At 41.8% G+C, this 20918-nt stretch overlaps 1 protein-coding gene across 1 annotated transcript; it reads right to left on the bottom strand.

Moving 5' to 3' along the window:
• Positions 1-3729: 3729 nt before the first annotated feature.
• On the bottom strand, positions 3730-20489 carry arfip1 (ADP-ribosylation factor interacting protein 1 (arfaptin 1)). Its single transcript, XM_080859715.1, has 10 exons — positions 20393-20489; positions 17588-18099; positions 12143-12241; positions 11117-11219; positions 10271-10372; positions 9349-9461; positions 8330-8551; positions 6808-6965; positions 6253-6427; positions 3730-5713 (listed from the first exon to the last, which is right to left on the bottom strand). The coding sequence occupies exons 2-10, from the start codon at positions 18095-18097 to the stop codon at positions 5558-5560; spliced, it is 1638 nt and encodes a 545-aa protein (XP_080715841.1). The 5' UTR covers positions 18098-18099; positions 20393-20489; the 3' UTR covers positions 3730-5557.
• Positions 20490-20918: the final 429 nt, after the last annotated feature.

The raw sequence follows: 20918 nt of genomic DNA, 5'->3' as shown, positions 1-20918 counted from the left end.
TTACTTTATGAAGACAAAAATAAGATTGAAGACATCTGACAGTGAAAAATGCATAGTCAAAAGACCAAGGCTTTAGTATTAACCACCAATTCAAATACATTTTGATTTTCTGCCAGGTCATGGGCAGATTTAAGTATGACACTTAAGCAGTCCAAGATTTATTGTCTAGATAAAAAGAACGATAAGCCACATCATTCAAAGTCTCAAAGCAGAAGAAAGAAACAACAACTGTGTCACTCTCTGTCTAGACGTACAGACTAAAGGCTCACTATTTGACCCAAAGTAGCTATGGCTGCCACGACATGCACTTCTGAAAACCCTAGATAGAAATAGGGTGAACAGTTTCATGGTGTGTGTCACATAATAGCTATAATAAAATATGCATGACAATATAATACAAACAGTTTGTTGTTGTGTGGAGGGAGAAAACTATCCCCATGTGCAAGATTGAGAGATGGTCTATGTCAAATAGATTATCTTCAACACAACAGAGAGTATGTACAGAAATAGGAATTGTGCTAATAGAGGGAGAATGATACTTAAGCTCCGTTCAAGTAACTTGCAACACACTGATATAGGTTACACATAAAATAATAAACACCAATATTAGTCTGATCTGACCAGACTTCACATGTCTAAAATAAGGGCTGTAAACCAAATAATTGATTTTTTAAACATAAGTTAGAGAGCCACTATAGTAGCTACAGCATCATTATCAGTCTCACCCACACACCCAAGGCAAATACACAAATACTCGGCTAAAGCCTTGGAGAGACACTATGTCATCACCATAGTGACAGGAGGGAGGAAGGACACAGGTGGTCAAAACACCTGCTGTTAACGAATAAGATGAAAAACATGGCCACTCCCATGACAGTGCATCAAACTATGCTGGGTCTGACTGGGAAAATGTACATTTTAGTGTATGCCATAATGATTTTTAAACGGTATGTCTCCATGAGATTTATCAGTCAATACAGAATTAATGCATGACCTTTTCAAGTCTGTCTAATCCTTCAAATATGATACTTGGTGATCCAAGCATGTGAAACTACATGGTTTAGCACTCTGTGGGGTCAAATAAATGTCAATAATATAAACATGCCTAAGAGGATGTGTGATAGTATCTTTAACAGTGGTATTATCAACACCCTAAGACACTTTGCTCTGAGGACATATCATGTCAAATAATAGTATTCCACTGAAACCACAGCCAGGGAGGGAGGGTCACTGAAATGAAGTTTCTCACTAATTACATGTTCCTGGGGCGACACAGATACCGTCCTCCCCCTTTTGACCGAACCAAGGAGGAACTTTTTTTCTGTCTTTGTTCCCAACACTTGAATGGATTGCCTCTAATTCATCTCAGCATGAGAAATAGCATTGGTGGGCTCAGGAAACAGGCTTTGTGGGATTAAAACAAACCAAGACTGGCAGGGTTACAAAGCTTGACATGGAGGGCTCATTGCCTCAGGTCACAAGGGTTTTTCACATGTCATAGGGACAATGCTGAACCCTATAATACAAGTGAAATGATACACTGATGTGCAGACACAGCGCATGACATATGCCACAACGCCCACAGAATGAATTTGGCTTAACTTTATTCCTTGAATTGAGAAACAAACAATTCAGTCTGAAATGGTCCGGTCTGTTACCAAAACACAGATAGTAGCATAACTGTCCCAGTCCCCATAACAGTCCCTTTAATCCAGTACTCAGCATCACGTTAATTTACATTCAATCAGGTCTGTTGTAGTCCAAATGTAATGATTTAACCTGTAGTATTTCAAATCTACTGCTGATTTATGTTTAGGGTAATTGTGCTGAGGGACCACATTCCGTTTTACACTGGAGGATTCCATGGAGAAGTTGAGTATTCGAGATGGTACCGAGGAGGATTACTATTTAATGAGTTGCAATCGATAACAGGACAACTCTTAATGCCAGACAAGGTTGTAGTGAACATTAGGACTCAGACGAATGTTGCCTATTCTACCATCAGCTAACATTTCTTTCCCATAGATTGTTTACACACAACAATCCATCTTACACAATCATCTACCTAGACTGCGTACTTAAACTGACAGGCAATAGGTTAGGTTACATGTTCCCCACACGTTACCGAGAAACATAACCTCACCACACCACTAGGTTTTAATGTAACGCCTTACCCATAATATAAAAATTATACATGCAACATGTAGGCTAGACCTTTGGTAAAAACTTACAGCAATCACAGTCAGAGAGAGAGAACATCATGTGATATGATGTCATTTTACACTTGTACAGTGACATTGTAATTTGCTCGGACACACATTAGGTAAACCACCAAGTAGGCTACGAATAAATTAGTCTACTCACCGTGACCGATGTGAGGCTAGTAGGAATCACTAGTGTCCCGGTCAAAATTGGGGAATAAAACTAATGCATTTCAGAGAGGGGGTTCTCTGCATCCTCCGGGTAGTGTGGACATCACACTCTGTCCGTAGTCTGCGGTTCCTTCAGAGACCTGCAGGATACTTTAAAGGGCGGCCGCAGCAGCAGCACCAGCAGCGATCGCTTCTGACGCATGCGCATGCAAAAGTGGCACTCAGGTGAAGTCGACCCTCCCGCGCATCCATGTAGACTACGATACCACGACACTAAAAATACAACGTTCAGTGTTGACTTATTGTTTATGTTAGAAAACAGCAGCCTTCTGTGCAAGTAATTTTTTTTATATAAAGGAGTATCACCATACCAAAACATGCATGGAAGGTCTAAATAGAGAGGCCTCTTGGCCTTCTATTTAAATGATGACTTGCCAATAAATAAAAGATTGGCTATGACCGTGGTCAATACAGTATTGTAAGGTGTTCACATAAACAATACAGACCATTGAGATGGGGTTCTATAGAAATTGCTAAAATAAGTAGGAGAAATTATAAGGACAGTAGTCTTAACCTACAGTTTAATAGTACACATGATGTGGATACATAAAATGCAATAATTGATGTAAGTGGCCATGTATTTCTGAGGGATGAATGCAACACATGCACGTTGCTGCTAGTGTTGAAGCATAAACGCTGAATCCACAAAATTAGCCTAATTGCACTCGCATTCAGACATTTACATATGAGCGTGATATGTTGCAAAAGGTTTAGGGCACAATTATTAAATTAAGACAACTCCAATTTGGAATGTAATCCCTTTAGTGGAACCAAGCAAACTAATAGGGAATGCCAATGAACGAAGCCAGGCTGGCATGCGTCTGAGCTAACCGGCTGGAACTTCATGTCTTGAGAACAATTTGTTGATCAGCTTTTGCCTGAGCTACACAGATTTTATTATCCAGGTGTTGCCATATTAAGGTGATTTGGTTTAATGGGTCAGGCAATGAAAATCCAACTTGTGACGGTGTGTCAGATGCGGCTGGATAACATTTTCTTTGTTTTTTTTGCCATGTTAATTCCCTAGGGGCAACCTTGTCTTACATAATTCCAATTTATCTTAGGAACGGCAGACTGGGAAAAAAAAATGCACTCTCACTTCCAGAAAAACAAACACACGAGTTTAAGAAGAAAAAATAGTTTAATTTTTTTTTCTCCAAAGATGTTACACAACATTAAGAGGGTTTCTTACACTCGAAAGCCCATCACTGAACATGCATCATATTAACAGTGTGTCTGTTAAATGATGTGCCACCTTCACAGAGGAGTACACCAAATGGTGAGGTCTTCAGTACAATGCCCATGACAGAGATCATTTATACAAGATTAAAATACAGGAACGTACAAATATAGAGATATTTATATATACTGTATGTATATCTACCTATGCTTACATGTTTGTGTTAGCAAACACAGAATCATTGTACAGGTATACCCCTATGCAGAGAAATGCAATACAGATACACAACTTGTGAAGGACCTCTAGTGCTGCAGGACTATGCTTGTGTTCAGGAACGGGATTCCACTGCAAACATCTTGGAGTTATATTTTTGGACAGAAGTGTTTAAGTGAAACTAACAAAACTTCTTGTAATATAAAGTGGTTTCTTGAGGCTGTTCTAGCTTTAAACAGTGATTATTTTCTGGTCTTGGTTGTAGCATAACAGATTGAAAGGAAAACGTTTTGTGCTCTTCACAAATTTCCCTTCAAAGAGCAGTCCAAATTAAAGCTCAAAGGAATGATAAACTATTTGACATAGACGCTGGAGAATGTGCTTAAAAAGTGTTCAGGCACATCATTCTGTGGTGCAGCAGCTGCACACCAAATTCTCCTGGTAAAGGACAGCTAACACAAAGTACAGGGTAGAATTCCAAACAAACACAAGGTTCATCAGTAGAGGCTTCCTATGTACAAAAATCAGATGTCTTTTGGTTTAAATATTCAAGAGTTTTGTTATCCTTAATAACAGTGTATGGGTACAGAGCTCGATTCAATTCATAGTAACTGTTTTTACTTGAAGATGACCTTTATAAGGCTATCTATGAGTGAATAATAGATTGTGCTGTGTCAGGCTAGGATGTGGGTATGTATTTTTGGCCTGTTAGATAGTCCACGGCCAGGCAGTATGGTCGTTTTCTGGGTGTTTTCATTTCAGTACGATGACCACCACAAGCTGGTCTTGCATGCAACATTAAAAAAGGCACATCAAGTAATTTCATGTCATGTAACACAATAAGGCTGGTCTTTCCTTCTTTAAGAAGTAACAATATACCCAATCAAAACACCCAAATCTGTATCATCTATATAATCAGTGTGAAGATCAATCTCTCCCCCCTACCCTTTGTGGAGCCCATACCCAATAGGATCTGCACTGTAAAAGCCTCCTTGTCCTGACCATCACTCTTCCTTTCATTCAACCTTCCCTCACTTTCCTAACTGAACACCCAATGGGTACATTCTAAAACTGTTCCAATCTTCCTGACATATATCATACGGTTCCCCAGCTGGCCTATATAGCACAACCTAACCAAGTATTCTGAATATTTGTATAGTCTACCTGTTGGTATCGTCCTAGTTACTATGACCTGTCAATGCTGGTGTGAGAGCAGGGTTTAGAGGAAAGGGATTTTTAAAAAAAGTGTGCAGACCCTTGCAAATTCTTTCAGAGCAGATTCAGACTCCAAGCCATACTTCAGTCCCTACATTCATTTAGCTGGGGTCAAAGGTCGTTCCCATAGCCCAGTATGTTTAATGTCAGATTTGTCATATCACATCACAAAAGTGCATGTCCCTTGAGTCAAGTGATTTAGGGTTTTTTTTCCATTAAAGAGTAAAAAAAAAAAAAAAAACATCTTCTCAGATACGAGGACACAATAAAAATCTTTAGTTTGAAAAGTGAGCAATAGAGACAAGGAGAGAAAAATAACCTTTATCTTTTTTTTTCTAAATTTTTCTTTTTTGCCGAACTGATTTAAGGTCGTAGTCAGAAGAAAATGATTAGCAGACTGCCCTTTATTTGGGATTGACAGTTTGCTTGTGAAGGAGTGCATGTTACTTTCCATCTTCAGTTGCTGATGATGCCTTCCTCCCTCTGTGTTTCACACCACGAAGGGCTGGACCATCCATCAGTGCTCCTCCAGCCAAGAAGGGGAATCCCCGCCGGGCATTTTCAGCTTGATGTGGAACTGTTTGAGGGTCTGTTCTAGTTGCTGTTGATTGCCTGCATAATATGCCGCTATAGCATTGTGGAAGAGAATGAGCTGATTGTGCAGTACTTTGACCTGAGGGAGAGAAAGGTACTGGTTAAAAGGGCTAGCCTCATTCAAGCCACACAACCCTATTAATCCTTTTCATTCAAATACAAATTCTCCTCTATCCATAAACCAGCTCTACAAATACACAACCTCTTTAAGCCATTTCATTCAGACTTATCTCTAAAAATGCATTAGTTTCCAAATGCTTGTCTACCTAACTGTTCTATGTCTATTCTACACAACTCCATTTTTAAAGAGAACCTTCCCCAAAAAGCTTCAGAGTTTTTTTTTAACTCTGCCTTTAGCACCTGAACTGGTTGCTTCAGCATGGGCATCCTCATACCATTTACATTTACATTTACATTTAGTCATTTAGCAGACGCTTTCATCCAAAGCAACTTACAAGTATGTATATACATTTTCACATTTACACTGATGGCACACTGCACATCAGGAGCAGTTAGGGTTCAGCGTCTTGCTCAAGGACGCTTCAACAGGGAAACGAACTAGCAACCTTGTGATTACTAAACGACTTCTCAACCTCCTGTACCACTGCCGCCTCATACCTTATTCTCCTCTAGAAACTTCAGTTTGACTGACACATCATTCCGCATCTGCTCGTATTTCTCGCGGTGGATCTGGAACTGCTGTTGGGACTGTTCAATCTTGGGCAGTGTGGTGCCATCCCGTGGTCCCAGGTTCAGCTCCTCCAAGTCAGTGCGGTAGGCATCATACTCAACTCTGCAAGTTCAAGAGTCAAGTCAAGTCAAGTCTTTTATTGTCTGATATACACAGAACAACAGAGTCGGACTGGGCACTGAAATTCTTAGGACAGGACACCGTACCACACTACCATAACATAACAAGACATAACATAACATAACATAATTTTCTCTATTTAAAGCATACAAGATATCCATTTCAAACTTCAGGAGAGCACACATTACATATAGTGGAAGGCATAATGAATACTACTGGTTATAACATCAAATGCATTGTGGACAGCACATTATTCAAAGCCAAACCTTTTCTAAACTGGCCATTCATACATCCCATTAGGCTGACAGCATCGGGAAAAATGGCACCAAATGCTGCACAAGATGAAGTACTGAAACTCTTACCTGGCTGCTTCATATTGTTTGATGTTAATCAGGGTATCCTCAATGGTCTTGTCCACTAGCGTCTTCACAGAAGAGATGAAGAAGGTGATTGCTCCTAAGAGAGTCTCGCCATTTTTGGACAGGAGTTTTTGGGTGTCAGCATTATAGCTGAACTCCTCCTGAAAAGAACACATTATCATTCATCTCTTCCTCACCTTTGCGTTGAATAACCAAACAGTACTAGTAGAATTAGCATATAAATATTAGCTTGCAATGCAGGGATTTATGAAAAATGCTCTATTTAAAGCAGCCAAGGAGGCCATGTACATGAGAGTGAACTCTCTGCTCTCATCAGTCCAGCCTGCTCGTGGGTTATTAATGAGCAGGCAGGTAACCTTTCAATGTCACAGATACACTGGTGCTTAGACAGGACTGCAGGCAAACACCCTCTTGTCAGGGTTCAGCCCAGTACCGCTTCCTAGTTTGTCTTGTTTGTTTTCGTTCATGTGTTGGATTGCCTGTGTGAGTTATTGGGCATGTCTGCACCATGTGCTTTTGTTTACAAGTGATGCTCCCATTCTTAGACTAAATTACCTCCTGGTTTCCCTACATGGCTGATTGGTTGTTGCTTGCCTGAATCCTGCGCCTCATACGTCGCCTTTTTATGTTTTTGCCTAGAACTACTGCTTTTGTCAGTTTTCAAGGATTGTATTGAAACAATAATCACAGATGTTTTATTTTTCTGAACAGCATTTCTTTTTGTATTGCTGCTGTCCATTTAAACCTTTGGTAAGGGGGGGGGGGACTGTGGCGCAAGCAGCAGCCCTGTACCATGAATGGGTCGGAATACCCATGGGGACACGGTTCGAGTCCGATTCACGGTCATTTCCTAATCCCCCTCCCGATCTATCTCCAGCTCACCTCCTATCTCTCTCTACTGTCCTATCTGATTAAAGGCATAAAAATAAAAAAAATAATAAAAAAAACCTTGGTAAGGACATCCCTCTGTGTCTGCGCCTGCACTCTGATCTGAGCTCTGCTGGGGAGCGCTGACACTCTACTCTACTGACACTATGGATTAATTTCTCACGACCGTTCATCATTCTCACTAATGGCGTAGAGAGGGAAATACAAAATGCAATTAAGGAGCAGCGAATAACTCCACCACTCAAAAGTACAAACCATTTGTTACATCACTTCAGTTATTTTAATGACTGAGCTAAACTGCAAGAGCAAACTGATCCATTTACTGTTGACAATTAATTTACATATGCATGCATGGCATGCATACACTAACAGTAAATGTTATGTCAAGATTTAACTGCAACCACCAAAATTGTCCAGTCATTTCTCAGGTGATTCTTACTAATTAGGAAAAGGAAAGGAATTTGGTGTTCCTGCTGTTAGGGCTAGCTCTGCTCATGTACCTCTTTTCTGTATGAAATAATTTACACACACACAAACACTGTCACCTAGTGGGCAAAGAGAGGCACTACTGAACTAATGGCAGATGATTAAGCAATAAACCATAAGTGTGACTCACATGAAGTTCAGGTGATTTCAGACTGAGATCGGCAAAGGCGTCTCCCAACTGTCTTTGGGTCTGCATCATCATAGTCAGCTGGCCGGCCAGTGTCTGAGCTAGCTTGATCACTTGCTCGTATTTGCGCTTGTTGTCGCGGAGAACGTCTATCTGCGACTCCAGCTCCAGATCCACCGTCCGTGACCCCCGTCCCAGCTTCTCAGACAGGATCTGTTTAGTGCACTGTGGGACACAGGAGAAATAGTCAGCTTCTCAGACAGGATCTGTTTAGTGCACTGTGGGACACAGGAGAAATAGTCAGCTTCTCAGACAGGATCTGTTTAGTGCACTGTGGGACACAGGAGAAATAGTCAGCTTCTCAGACAGGATCTGTTTAGTGCACTGTGGGACACAGGAGAAATAGTCAGCTTCTCAGACAGGATCTGTTAAGTGCACTATGGGACACAGGAGAAATAGTCAGCTTCTCAGACAGGAACTGTTTAGTGCACTGTGGGACACAGGAGAAATAGACACTGTTTAGTGCACTGTGGGACACAGGAGAAATAGACACTGTTTAGTGCACTGTGGGACACAGGAGAAATAGTCAGCTTCTCAGACAGGATCTGTTTAGTGCACTATGGGACACAGGAGAAATAGACAGCCAGTGATATGTGACCATTCTATTGCATTCTGTGCTGTAAGTATGAGCCCATATGAACATTTTTGCACTACTTTCCACTACTTGCAGCTCTGTCACAAGAAAAGCACAATGTTATATGTATATGTTATATGTAACCATCCCACCCCCATGTGTACAAGTTCTCCCTATGTGTATTGTTTGTGTTTTTGTATTTATTGTGATTTTTGTATTTATTGTGATTCATGTTTGTTTGTAAGTATAAGCTACTGGATGACATTAATTTCCCTCGGGATCAATAAAGTATCCATCTATCTATCTATCTATCTATCATACGAAACATAACTTCAGAGAGCATAGCTTATGAGGCTTATGAAAAGCCAGTGTATGATTCTTCACTCACCTTGTAGGTGTTGATGCTCCACTTTCTCACCAGTTCCAGCTTCTCCATGGCCGGGTTCTTCAAGTCGTCAGCGAGGACCAACGCCCCACTGGTTGACTGTCCTGTTGCTGCACCTGGTGGAAATTTAGAACACTGGTAAAAGACCTGATAGATGTCTTTAGAACGACACCAGGCGTCACAGAATAGGAGTAATGTGTCAGCATGACCCCGGAGAGAACAGCTGGGCTAGGAAACGATTTTGCAGCATTCCAGAGGCGGCAGAAGACGGAACATCTGCAAGGGGAAGAACAGAGGGAGAAGGGCTGCAAGAAGAACTTGGCAAAAACACCCGGTTAGAGTTTCTCTAAAAACCCACAAGTCCTCACTGTCAGTGCTAACCTGAGTGCTGTGTTAGCATGAACCACCACATTGCAGAACAGTGGTGATATAAACTTAGCATGTGCCACAGGAAGCTTAGCCTGAGGGCTACATACGACGACGAAGCTGCAAATGAAGAGGAAAATCAAGGAAAAGAAGCAGGGAACAGGCGCCATTTCCAAAGGAAGGTCAATTTGGGTAAAAAATTTATATCCACGTCATAACGCAGAATTTTCCTGCTATCTGGAACACAAAACATCTGTCATGGCCTGTGTGTATATGGCTATTATTCATAGATTTTTGGCTCCAAGGTAGTGAAAATATCTCACAAACTGGAGGTGGTTTACATAGTACAATCTTATGACTAGAAGCATGCATCTTCATCTTATTAACAGCAATACAGATGTATCTGAATAGCTGCAGAATAACTGAATTGCTAGGCCAGGGCAGATAACTGATGTCATTCCATGATAGAGGTAGACCTGTATGACGGAGAGGCTTAAGCATTGTCCCACAATTAGTTTGGGCGCTGTGGCCTGGGTGTTCAGTCCCTGATCACCAGTACCTTTCTCCAGCTCCACCTGACTGTCACTGGCCACTCGGGCCAGACGGCTAGCCGCCACTGAGCTGGGGCCGACTGTGGGGGTCGTAGGCTGACTGGCCGATCCTGGGAATAGTCAGTGTTGATTTAGACATTTTCATCCTAATATATTGATGTGCGCATATACAGCAGCAGGTTTAACTGATTCTACATTTTGATGTGGATGGACTGAAGGATGAAGAAACCTGGGTGTTTGTACAGGTGTGTGTGGTAATGTGAAGCCTGTATTAGGGATCCTAGGGAGCAGAATCATACAAGTCCTAATTAGATTGACTATCTATCTGGCATGTGTTTGAACAACATCTCTGAAGCATGATCCACTTGCTGTACTAGTATCCTGAAGAAAAAAGAAAAATCAGCCTGTAAATATTACATGATGTGGATGTCTTGGCCCTCCAGGTTCACTTATTAGAGATTTAGAGTCAAAAGGAATAGGAATCAAATGAAGATCACAGGCGATTCATGAGCGCAGCTTGGCACCTCTCTTTTCAAATGTAAATGCTGGGGCTCTCATCTGATTCACTCTCATGGTAACAGAGTGCATGCAAAGACGTACGGATGAGCTGGCAAACTCTTGAGCAGGACGGACAGGAGAACAAAGACAGATGTGAGCCACGTCAATGAGGGCTTACAGATATCACACAATGGCCGTGATTTTCAACAATACCACAATACCAAGAGTCACAGTTTGATTTACCACAAAACACAATAGCGTGCTAGAAGTATATCACAAAGGAGAGCATTATGGACAAAAGCACTGTACGCTGGCCCAGTGTAAGTCGGGGGAGCGATGGAGAAGGGGATCTGTACCTTTATATGGCCCCACTTCAACAACGCCCTCGGAGGTTGAGCCATAACTGTCAGAGGTGACGTGGGCCTGGGCCATGCTTGGGAAAACGCTCATTCCTGGGTCCTACAGGGGCGGAAGGGACAGGTTCAGTTCAATGCAATGCTATGACACATGTGTATCGCTTACAGCGGATTGAATTTGAAATTTTGATTTGATGAATAGTATATAATAAAACTTCATAGACCTTTCAGTTTCTGACAAAATTATCGTCATTCTTGAATCTGAATCTCAAACCCCAACAATGAATTCTGATTTGAATCTCTGACTTGCTTAAGAATCTTTCGCGAGCAGAGTGTGGTATGAGGTCAAGATGAATAACCAACCATTTCATGCATGTCATGAAGTATAGACCTTCAGCCCATCAGATGAATAACAAACCATAGCATGCATGTAATGGAGTATAGACCTTCATCCCATGCTACCAACATCACATATTTAAAGCATCTTCAGTTATATGATGCTTTCAAATTACACTGATTTCAGTTGACTGAGATCCAAAGAAAAGACACCACCCAGCTCAACATAATAAATATTATAATCAGACAGACAAATGTAGTGAGCTCATTTTCCTAAGTGAAGATGATGAAATATGTGTGCTTTTTTGTTGTCAGCAATGGAAGTGATTTTCATTGCTCTCGAAAATGTTCCAGCGGAGTTGATTAGGGTAAATTGTTCTGAGAGGGTGTGCCAAACATATACTGGAACTGTGACGGGGCAAAGTGCTGATTTCAACAACCTTTTCACTGTAGTCAAAAAGTTATACAAGTGTGTGTCTGTAGTTGTGTGTGTGTGTTTGTGGGTGACTTCCTTCTAGGGCCTGCAAAACTAAACCTTCACAGCAATGCAGACAGACCTAATCCAATGATCTTAATGCTAGAGGTTAGACACCTTACAAATCAGGACTGATATTGTAAACATTCAAATGATCTAGGCAAATCCGTGTGTGCCTTTGTGAGTGGAGTGTGGCTCCAGTGTTTTAGCCCTACCCTCTGAAACACATCATCATGACTGCTCTCCGCTTCACCGTTGCTGGTCACTGAGATCTCAGCTGCTGAGCTTCTGTGCGGCTCCTCTGCCATGGTCTCCTGCAGAGAGGGAAAGCAACCGACCACAGCATTACAGACAGCCAGGGAGGTGTTCAGTTACCCCAGCGAGAAGAGTCAACGAACAACAGCATTACAGACAGCCAGGGAGGTGCCCAGTAACCCCAGCGCGAAGACTCAACCAACCACAGCATTACAGACAGCCAGGGATGTGCCCAGTTACCCCAACGAGAAGACTCAACCAAGCAGCTACATGCAAAATGAGTTATATTTAAGGATGTAGGATTGCCGTATTCCAAATATATTTCATTCCATTTCCAATCATGTATAATTATAGCCTAGCCTAGTATAATGCAGCCTATCAGAAGTCTTATCATCAATTTGCAATTGTGGTTCTGGTCAATGTATAGCTGTGTTTAATTTAAAGGGTTGAATATGAGCCTAGCCAACGCGTTTCTGTACCTTTTTGTTTAGATGACACCACCAAAGCTTTTTTGTTAGTCAACAAGGAGAGGCTTCCACCAGCAGCCTATGCAGAGATAGAGGTCATATTAACTAAGAGATGTCAGAGATGTGAAGGACATGCTAAGTTGGTGTGCAAGAGAGAGAGAGAGAGAGAGAGAGACCTGAGTGTTCAGGTCAAATACTCAAGGGTTAGAATACTTATTTTGTTGCTATTAGGGCTGTAACGATATTGGATCGAACCGAGAAATCGCGACACTCTGGGCCACGAACCTGCATCGCGATGCGAGGAGGCAGAACCGCGACATGCCCTCAGCGGTCACTTGATACAAAAAGTTTGGTTCGCTAGTAAAGGCGGCTGCTTGCTTCAGCGTTGGGGTTAATTGTTGCGCAAAATGTATTCAGTGCAGTTCATGCTCCCAAAGGTTGCGCGTGTTGTCATGAGCCTGCCATTTGCTTGGCAGATAGAAAGCTGTTTCCCTAACAGAAAGTCTGAAGCTTGAAGTTCTTTTCAAACCTTTGCTTGGGTAGCACTGCTAAACTGAGCAGACATGCAGACTACATTTTAGTAATCTCATCACGTAACATTCGTTTTCTAAAAACAATCACATAGTATTGCATGTTTTACTGTAGTAGAAAATACCTTAGCTTAATGCTAACGTATATGGGAAATCCTATAGAGACCGCGCTAGGTATTAGCGTCAATTAATTAACGTTAATGTTTTTGTATGAGCCTGACATTTGCTCTGCAGATAGATAACAGGTTCCGAAGTTTGTTGAATGTTTTTCAAAAGCATTGCTTTGAGTAATAAAAACCTCAATATTTGGTTATAAATTGTTTCTTCATTTTTTTATAGCTCATACTTATTCTAATGTGAATTAGAAAATATATTTTAAAAATCGCGAGGTAAAAAAAAAAAATAATAATAATAATATCGTGGGGTGTATCGAACCGTGGGTCAAGAATCGTGATACGAATCGAATCGTGAGGTAGGTGTATCGTTACAGCCCTAGTTGCTATCAAACAATGAAGAACCATTTGAAACAATTCATTTGTTTATGAAGTATCTCTAAGGTTGAATCTTTTAAATAGACCTATACAATATTAGTCAACATGGCTGTTCAAAGAGAACACAGCCATCCGCAAAATAATTCATGTATTTACTTCAAAACTATATTTCATCAACTGTGATTTTAATAGCTGTGTATATAAGTTGATCTGTAAACACAAGCTTTAGATAAAATAACCTCAGCTTATAAGAATAACCATGGAGATATGTCATCTCAAGTTCTAGTCTCCATGGTAATGATTTCTGCTGGCCTTCAAGACAATGCAGCCTGTCTCACAGAGCATGCCAAGACAGTTCTCCTTGGTATAACATCACACAATGCATACACTCAAAAAGCCAACAGTAAGAAATGCTATCCGAAAACGCATCAGAGTGAACTTCTGGCTGTGGATATGTAAAATTAACTCATTACAAATACAACCCATCTAAAGAAGAATCTTTATTAGTGAGAATCTTCTAATCAGCTTTCAGAGAAAACCATATCAGATTCAACACTGAAGAGTATGTGTAGTACTCAGATACCTGAGCATACAAACATGCTCCTTGGTGAGGTTGACTATGTTAGACTATGCTCCGACATGTGCAACAGGTACTGCTTCTAAGTGCACTGAGCCCACGGACATCATATGACTACAGCACTGATGCCTGCAGTTCCTCTCAAAGTTATACACTTTCACACTCCTCCCCACAAATCACCAGCGCTGCCTACATGAGGTAAAAATAAGACAACACAAAGCACTTTAGCATGCTAAAAGACATAAAACACCCAGAGCGTATGCTATCTTAAAGTAAACCTTAAATATACAACGTTTACAAATGCACTGTTTTAGTTTGTGCTCAAATACAGCTGAAAATGTCACGTCACAGTGTAAACATTTCCATGGCTTGATAAAATACAAACAAAAAACCCTGCAATTCATTTTTATGAGGAGTCAAAAACCAAGCGTATGATGGCTCATATCCTGGCATAAAGCTCCTTATAGCATTTCCATGTTCAGCAACGGAAGACTGGCTCGCTGTATTTGTCTCTGACCACTGTGGTTGCCATCTGACCACCCAGAGGTTTCTCATCCCAGTTTGAACTACTAATTGAGGCTATGTTTTGCTATATATGGGTGGGGTACTGGACGGTGTAACGCACGTCTGACACAGAGATGAAACCCCAGGTTGACACCAGAGGATATGTCAGGCTGATTAAGAGGCTTTTCAGAGAGGAACCTCCTTGGAGAGAAGGCAACCGTCCACTAATAGGAGTCAAGGGACTCATGCTAGCAGGGAGAGCTGTGTTTGTAATATCCAGCAGACCTCCACATGCTACTCAAATAAGAGCTCCAATGTTCTACTGGGGTTCACAATTGATATCTTCATCAATATTATACCACATGTACCGATAAACTCAATAAGAATGACGGAAGAAGAATTTGTTAGTTCTATGGTTATGCACAGAAAACACATTCATACATTTTCCTTTAACAGACGATCACAACTAGTTTATATGTGGGCTGTATATATTTTTTTAAACATACAGCACACAACAATATATCTAAGCATAATCTTGCCCACTTCACATACAGCACACACTTCCTCCAAACCAAGTCTCACGAGCCGGTGTTCATCCTTGAAGGGATAACTACTAGGAGTCATCTTGACACACAGGAGGATTTGCTTGGCAAGGTCTGTGAAGCCGGTCTGGGGTGAAAACGGCACCAGATATATCCGGTAACACACAACATGAATGTTTTAAAGCCACCCGACGCCCACATGCAGACAGGTATCGTCAGCCCTCAGGTAGGCTAACACATCAGACAGACCGAGGGACTGAGGACAGCACATCTGGCCCTCTCTGGGGCATGTACCTCCCGCTACAGACCATGATGTTCATCTGAGTGTAATCCTCTTGGCCCTGACAGTGTTTTTACTCGTCATATTTAAGTCCAAAGACCCAGCCTGAGGTGACCTGAATGGGAAAATACTTCTGGAGAATGGAGAACTTCCATAACAACAATATATTGAAAGAAAGGAGGCTTTATGATTTCATATTCAGGTCAGGTTCTGTGGAAGAGTCAGAGTCAGGGTGTGATCTGTGGGTGGAGTTCTGTGAACCCCCTAGGGATTAGGCCACTACCCTGGTAACACTCTCACCATGCAGCTATGTTGAGGAGGGCCATGTGATCCGCCATTCAGAACACATGATCTGAAACATTACTTTCTCTGTCCACCCTTACTAAACCAACACAACAGGACAGGGACAAAGAATGCCAGGCTTTCCGATTCTCCACACCTCCAAACCACCATGTCAAGCCTCTCCTGTTCGCTTCACATTCTTCTACTCTTTATAAAATAATTCACTAGACAATCATACCATACAGTGGACTGACGGTAAATTGCTGTTGCTAAGTGACAAATAGCCATTGAATATATAGGAAACCTGCGTTTTAAAGTGGATACAACAGAGCCTAAAACTCAAAGTAAATGACAAACGGTGTTCCGCTAATGAAATGAAGAACTAACCATAATGAATTTGTCAAGAGGAACTCTACGTAACAAAGGAAGACACTATTGAAACAGCCATAGCACAAAAATGCAGCTGTAATGTTAAATTCTCATGTCAACAGATTCAAGCACGTTCACAATGAGAGTCATAACAACTGAAACAAAAGGGTGTGTTGTTATCACTGCTTGGAGACCTATACAACAGGCCACTTAAACAACTAAAGCTAGGTTTATGCTGGCCGTTGCTGTCTTTGCACCCTTGGTGTCGTTTTGACTGGTTGCGCACCTCCACAGTTTTGTAACCTGGCGCTTGTGGCACAAACTGTTGCGTCCAGAACATGGATGGCTCATGTTCACCTTTCTGTCAATACCATGACTTCTTTTTCAAAACTCGGCATACAGTGTGTTTTACAAACACACATCAGTTGAGCCTTCCTACAAAATGCACTACAACCACCAAAACACCTGATCTTTCACCTACTGCTAACCTAGAATTAATGTTAGCTAACAAGCTAATTTTGCTAGGAACTATCACAAAACTAACACAAATCTTTTAGGATCTGTCCAATTTAATACACAAATGAATATTGTCTTAATACACTTTAATGTGCTTTAATCTGGTACATAACTTATTTCTTATTGCTGCATTTAGCAGTTTAGATGGTATTTGTCTCAGTAGTGACACCTATTGTTTAGAAGAAAAGTGTATAACATCAAACGCGCCTCTAGCACAAGTATAAAAGGTTATGGCTCATTGATCAGTGTGCTAAGCATAACAACGCCTTGACTTTGCCCAAGGCCAAGGCCAAAGGTGACGCAAGAGATTTCACCTTTAACTCTAAATGATGGCGAAGGCAGACAAAACACAGATTCACTGTTTAAAGACAAATAAAAACTCACTACATTTCTATGAATCCTTTTAACTCAACACAAGTAAACATATTTTCAATCAAGAGAGGTTCAAGACAGAAAGAATGCCGACCAAAGCAGAATAGGAAAAGCATGAGCCCCACATTCACAAACCATGGCTGCTTTGCACAGACACTGGGAAAGCTATGAGAGGAAAGACACACTGATTTCTAGCAAAAGACACCAAGACACAGTGTGAACCTGCCACCACTATCACAAGAGAACACACTACCACCCCACTGATAAGACACCAAATACACCACTGTAGCCCATGAATTAAAACGGGAGGAATTTTCATAGATCTCGATTCATGTTGCTTACTGCTGAGAAACACATTGCTTAAATCGCAATTTTTCTTAAAGCTCCCTTGACGATACAAGCAGCAAAGCAACATGAAGCAGGCAGAGAGGAAGAGAACGACGATGCAGCTGGGTTGGCGAAGGACAATTGTCACCTTTAACTTTGCATCCATCGAAGATTCATTACCAGTGGGAGCAGCAGCTTCACTGTCCTTTAGGGAGGCGTCTGTGTCCAAGTGTGCCTCTCTCTTGTGGTTCAGAGAAGCGTCACCCTCTGCATCCTCACCACTGTCACTCAGATCCACATCATACACAACATCAGCATATTGGTCAGCCCCGGGGCTGTCTGTGCCCCGCAGGGCTCCTTCATGTGGGTCCTGAGCGTCTTCGGGGTATCTCTGGGCCTCCTCGGCTTGGCCCTGAACCCCCACCTCCGACCCGGGGCCCTCAACTTGGCCCCGATCCCCAACATCAGGCTCCACCTGAGACCTTGGGCCCTCGGGTTGGACCTTGTCCCCCACCTCAGACCCAGGGCCCTCGGCTTGGCTGAGCTCTGTCTCAGACCCGGGGCCCTCGGCGTCGACCTGATCCCCCACATCATGCTCCACCTGAGACCCTGGGCCCTCAGCTTGGCTGGGCTCTGTCTCAACACTAATGTCTGTCATCCCTGAAAGCAAACACGTATGATGGCATGAATTAGCTTAAGCTCAGATGGTTAAGGACTCGGGTTGCATGTCTTAACAGTGGTGGAGTACCCTGGGAGGATGGTAAAGCAGATTATAAATAAAAATGGCTGTTGCAATAGCCGTGACTTTTGAGTAAGACGCTACTGATATGGTGCTATTTCATCAAACTAATTTCCTTTTTAAGAATGCTTTGGTAAAATAACGGTGTGATGCTCGCATGAAATAAAAGTCACATTAGGCTCCATTAGGTTGTTAACTACATGGTAATGCCTCTTCTAAATAGGTCTCTGAGATAAGTTGAGAGGGTGAGGAAACTTTTAACATCTCCTTTCATTGACTGAGATGTTATCCAGCAACTCGGTGGTCCAGGGTCTCGTGCTCCATCATTAGAATAATGCTAATAGCTCAGTGCTGCTGATGCATTTTGTTTTCTGTTGATGAGGTAAACATCATTTTGTTTTAGAACTGGGAGAACTGTTGTGGCAACCTTTCAATATATACAAACAAAACTGGTCTTTCAAAAGTCATATTTTTCATTCTAAAGCATGAATGGGACTACAGCTACAAAGAGCTGCATACTCAAGTCATTTTACCTGCCCATAGTGATTTAACACGTAGCATTATTTTGCATAAACAACAACTGATCCCTTGTTTCCCTGCAAATTCTTTTGCATTGAACACATCAATTTCCATCGTCTGCCCTCATTTTGATATTCCCTTAGTGAAAGCTGCTTACTGTATTATTCGTTTTATTCTGCACAGGATAAACAACGTCATTAGTGCTGTAGACAACTCATTTTATACAGTTCATTTCATTGGAATATGGCTTCATTAATTCTAATTCCCATTCGCTCACTTCTCTCTGAAACACAATTGTCAATAGTCTGAATGATCATTTGGTTGATTGTAAATGTCTGAGTAACTTGAGAGGCATTGCTGTTAAGCAGACACTCAAATGGCACATCTCTGTCTGAAAGGGCAAATAACAAATGACAGACAGAGGTTTAAAAAACAGCGTCCGAATTCAAGTAAAACTTGATGTACTGGAGGGCCAAGCTACAAGAGGGGGGATGGTTAGATTCGATACGATAGTTGAAGTACCCTTTACCCAGCCAGACTGGAAGAACAATAGGTCAAAGCAATAAATGTGCAACAAACAGACTCATCATAGATATCATGCAATTTTCTAAAGAGAAGTTTTCTGCTTGTTCCTGGTTGATGCAACAGAGGATCAGCTGAGCACAACTCTTTCCTGCCATGGGCAACAGAGATTGAATGTTAATAAGAAGCGTTTTTCGGCCAATGATGGTCCTTCCGTTTTGATAACCAATACTATCAAATTCTCAGGAGGCCCTCCTCACTATTTTGTCAAGTCGTGAAAGGAGAGTGATAGGACATAACAATGGTTAAATGATACCAGAGGACCGTTGTCGCACGAAAGCGTTCAAAGTTACTAGGATGATAGGGCAGGAGGCAACTGATTAGCGTTTGCAAACACGTCACACTTCTGCGTACGCTTTTCCACTGAGTAGTCCTGCCTCCTATCCAACCAGCACTGAAGTATAATACAATGCCCGGTCATGCGGTTCCTTTAAGGCTAAAGCAGGAAATATTGGACCAAATGTCAGGGACACGTAAACAATATTCTACCGTAACTGTAGAAATGAAACTACTGCCACACCAAACATAACATCGACAACGCGATTTAAGGCTTCTAAATAATAGCCTACATTTCAGTTGACAGGATGACGGCCCCTATACCTGTTGAGTGTGACAGTAGTGTCAGTGTATATAGGACCCCTGTAAAAGCCTATGATAAAAGTGTAGAGTTTGTCTCAGAGTAGGCTAACTCAAACAACCATCTGAGATAGCAACGTTGCAACTGTGTTGTAGGTGGATACATTCAACAACAGTAACAGATATCACAAGTGTCCAAAGCGGCAACTGTATAGCTATACACTTCGATTATGGCAAAACAAAAAAAAGTCTGACTAGCCAGCAAGAAGGTTATCTAGATCCTGACGTTCCAAGAGGGGCAATTTGACAGTCTCGTTTTAGCCGACGTTAAACGTGGCAAGCATTTTGGAGGCTAACATTATAGGCAAGCTAAGTTTGAATGCTCCCTTCAAGCTTCTATCCCCATGTTGTCAGCCCGCACCACACAGCTCAGCAACGGCAGCACCTTGGTTGGCGCTTCTAGCTAAATCCATCGCGCTCTTCTTTCGAACACTGTTCATGACTGATGCATTAAAGTGTTCGTGTATTTTTTTTTACCTGTGGCTGGTGTCCAGGACACGAAATCGCAGCCCGCTCCTATGTGCAATTCTATTTCGTAGAATAGTTTGTCCAATTTATTCAACAGCAAAGCGTTGATCAGTGCCCATTGGAAGTCACTGAAACACAGACCCGGAAGGGGACGGATCCCAAGAAGAGACAGGGAAGCTCGCCAATGCAACAGGATCAACGGCGCATGCCCCGGAAGACAGATAATGGACGCCAGATAACATTTCTGTGGACGGTTATGTGCGTTGCCTGTGTCCCTGACGAGGGAATAGATACAGCCGTTCTCTAAAAAAAAAATGTAAACTCCAAAGAATGTGTGCGGTTAGGATCTATAAACAGTTTTCCAGAGGAATTCTGGAAGCATTTTGTGGGCAAAAATGCATGTTTTGTGTAGCTAGTTAGAGAAGTGCGTAAAATTCAGATTACATTGTAGTCTACCTCATGCCAAAACAACAGGTGATATATGCAGGAATGCACTTGGTTTCATTATTTTCTCTGAGGGACAAAACTTGTGCTT

This window comes from Sprattus sprattus (assembly GCF_963457725.1).
Source record: "Sprattus sprattus genome assembly, chromosome: 20".
Taxonomy (NCBI): Eukaryota; Metazoa; Chordata; class Actinopteri; order Clupeiformes; family Clupeidae; genus Sprattus; species Sprattus sprattus.
Note: the sequence above shows the minus strand (reverse complement) of the source record. Positions and strands in the feature narration are given on the sequence as shown.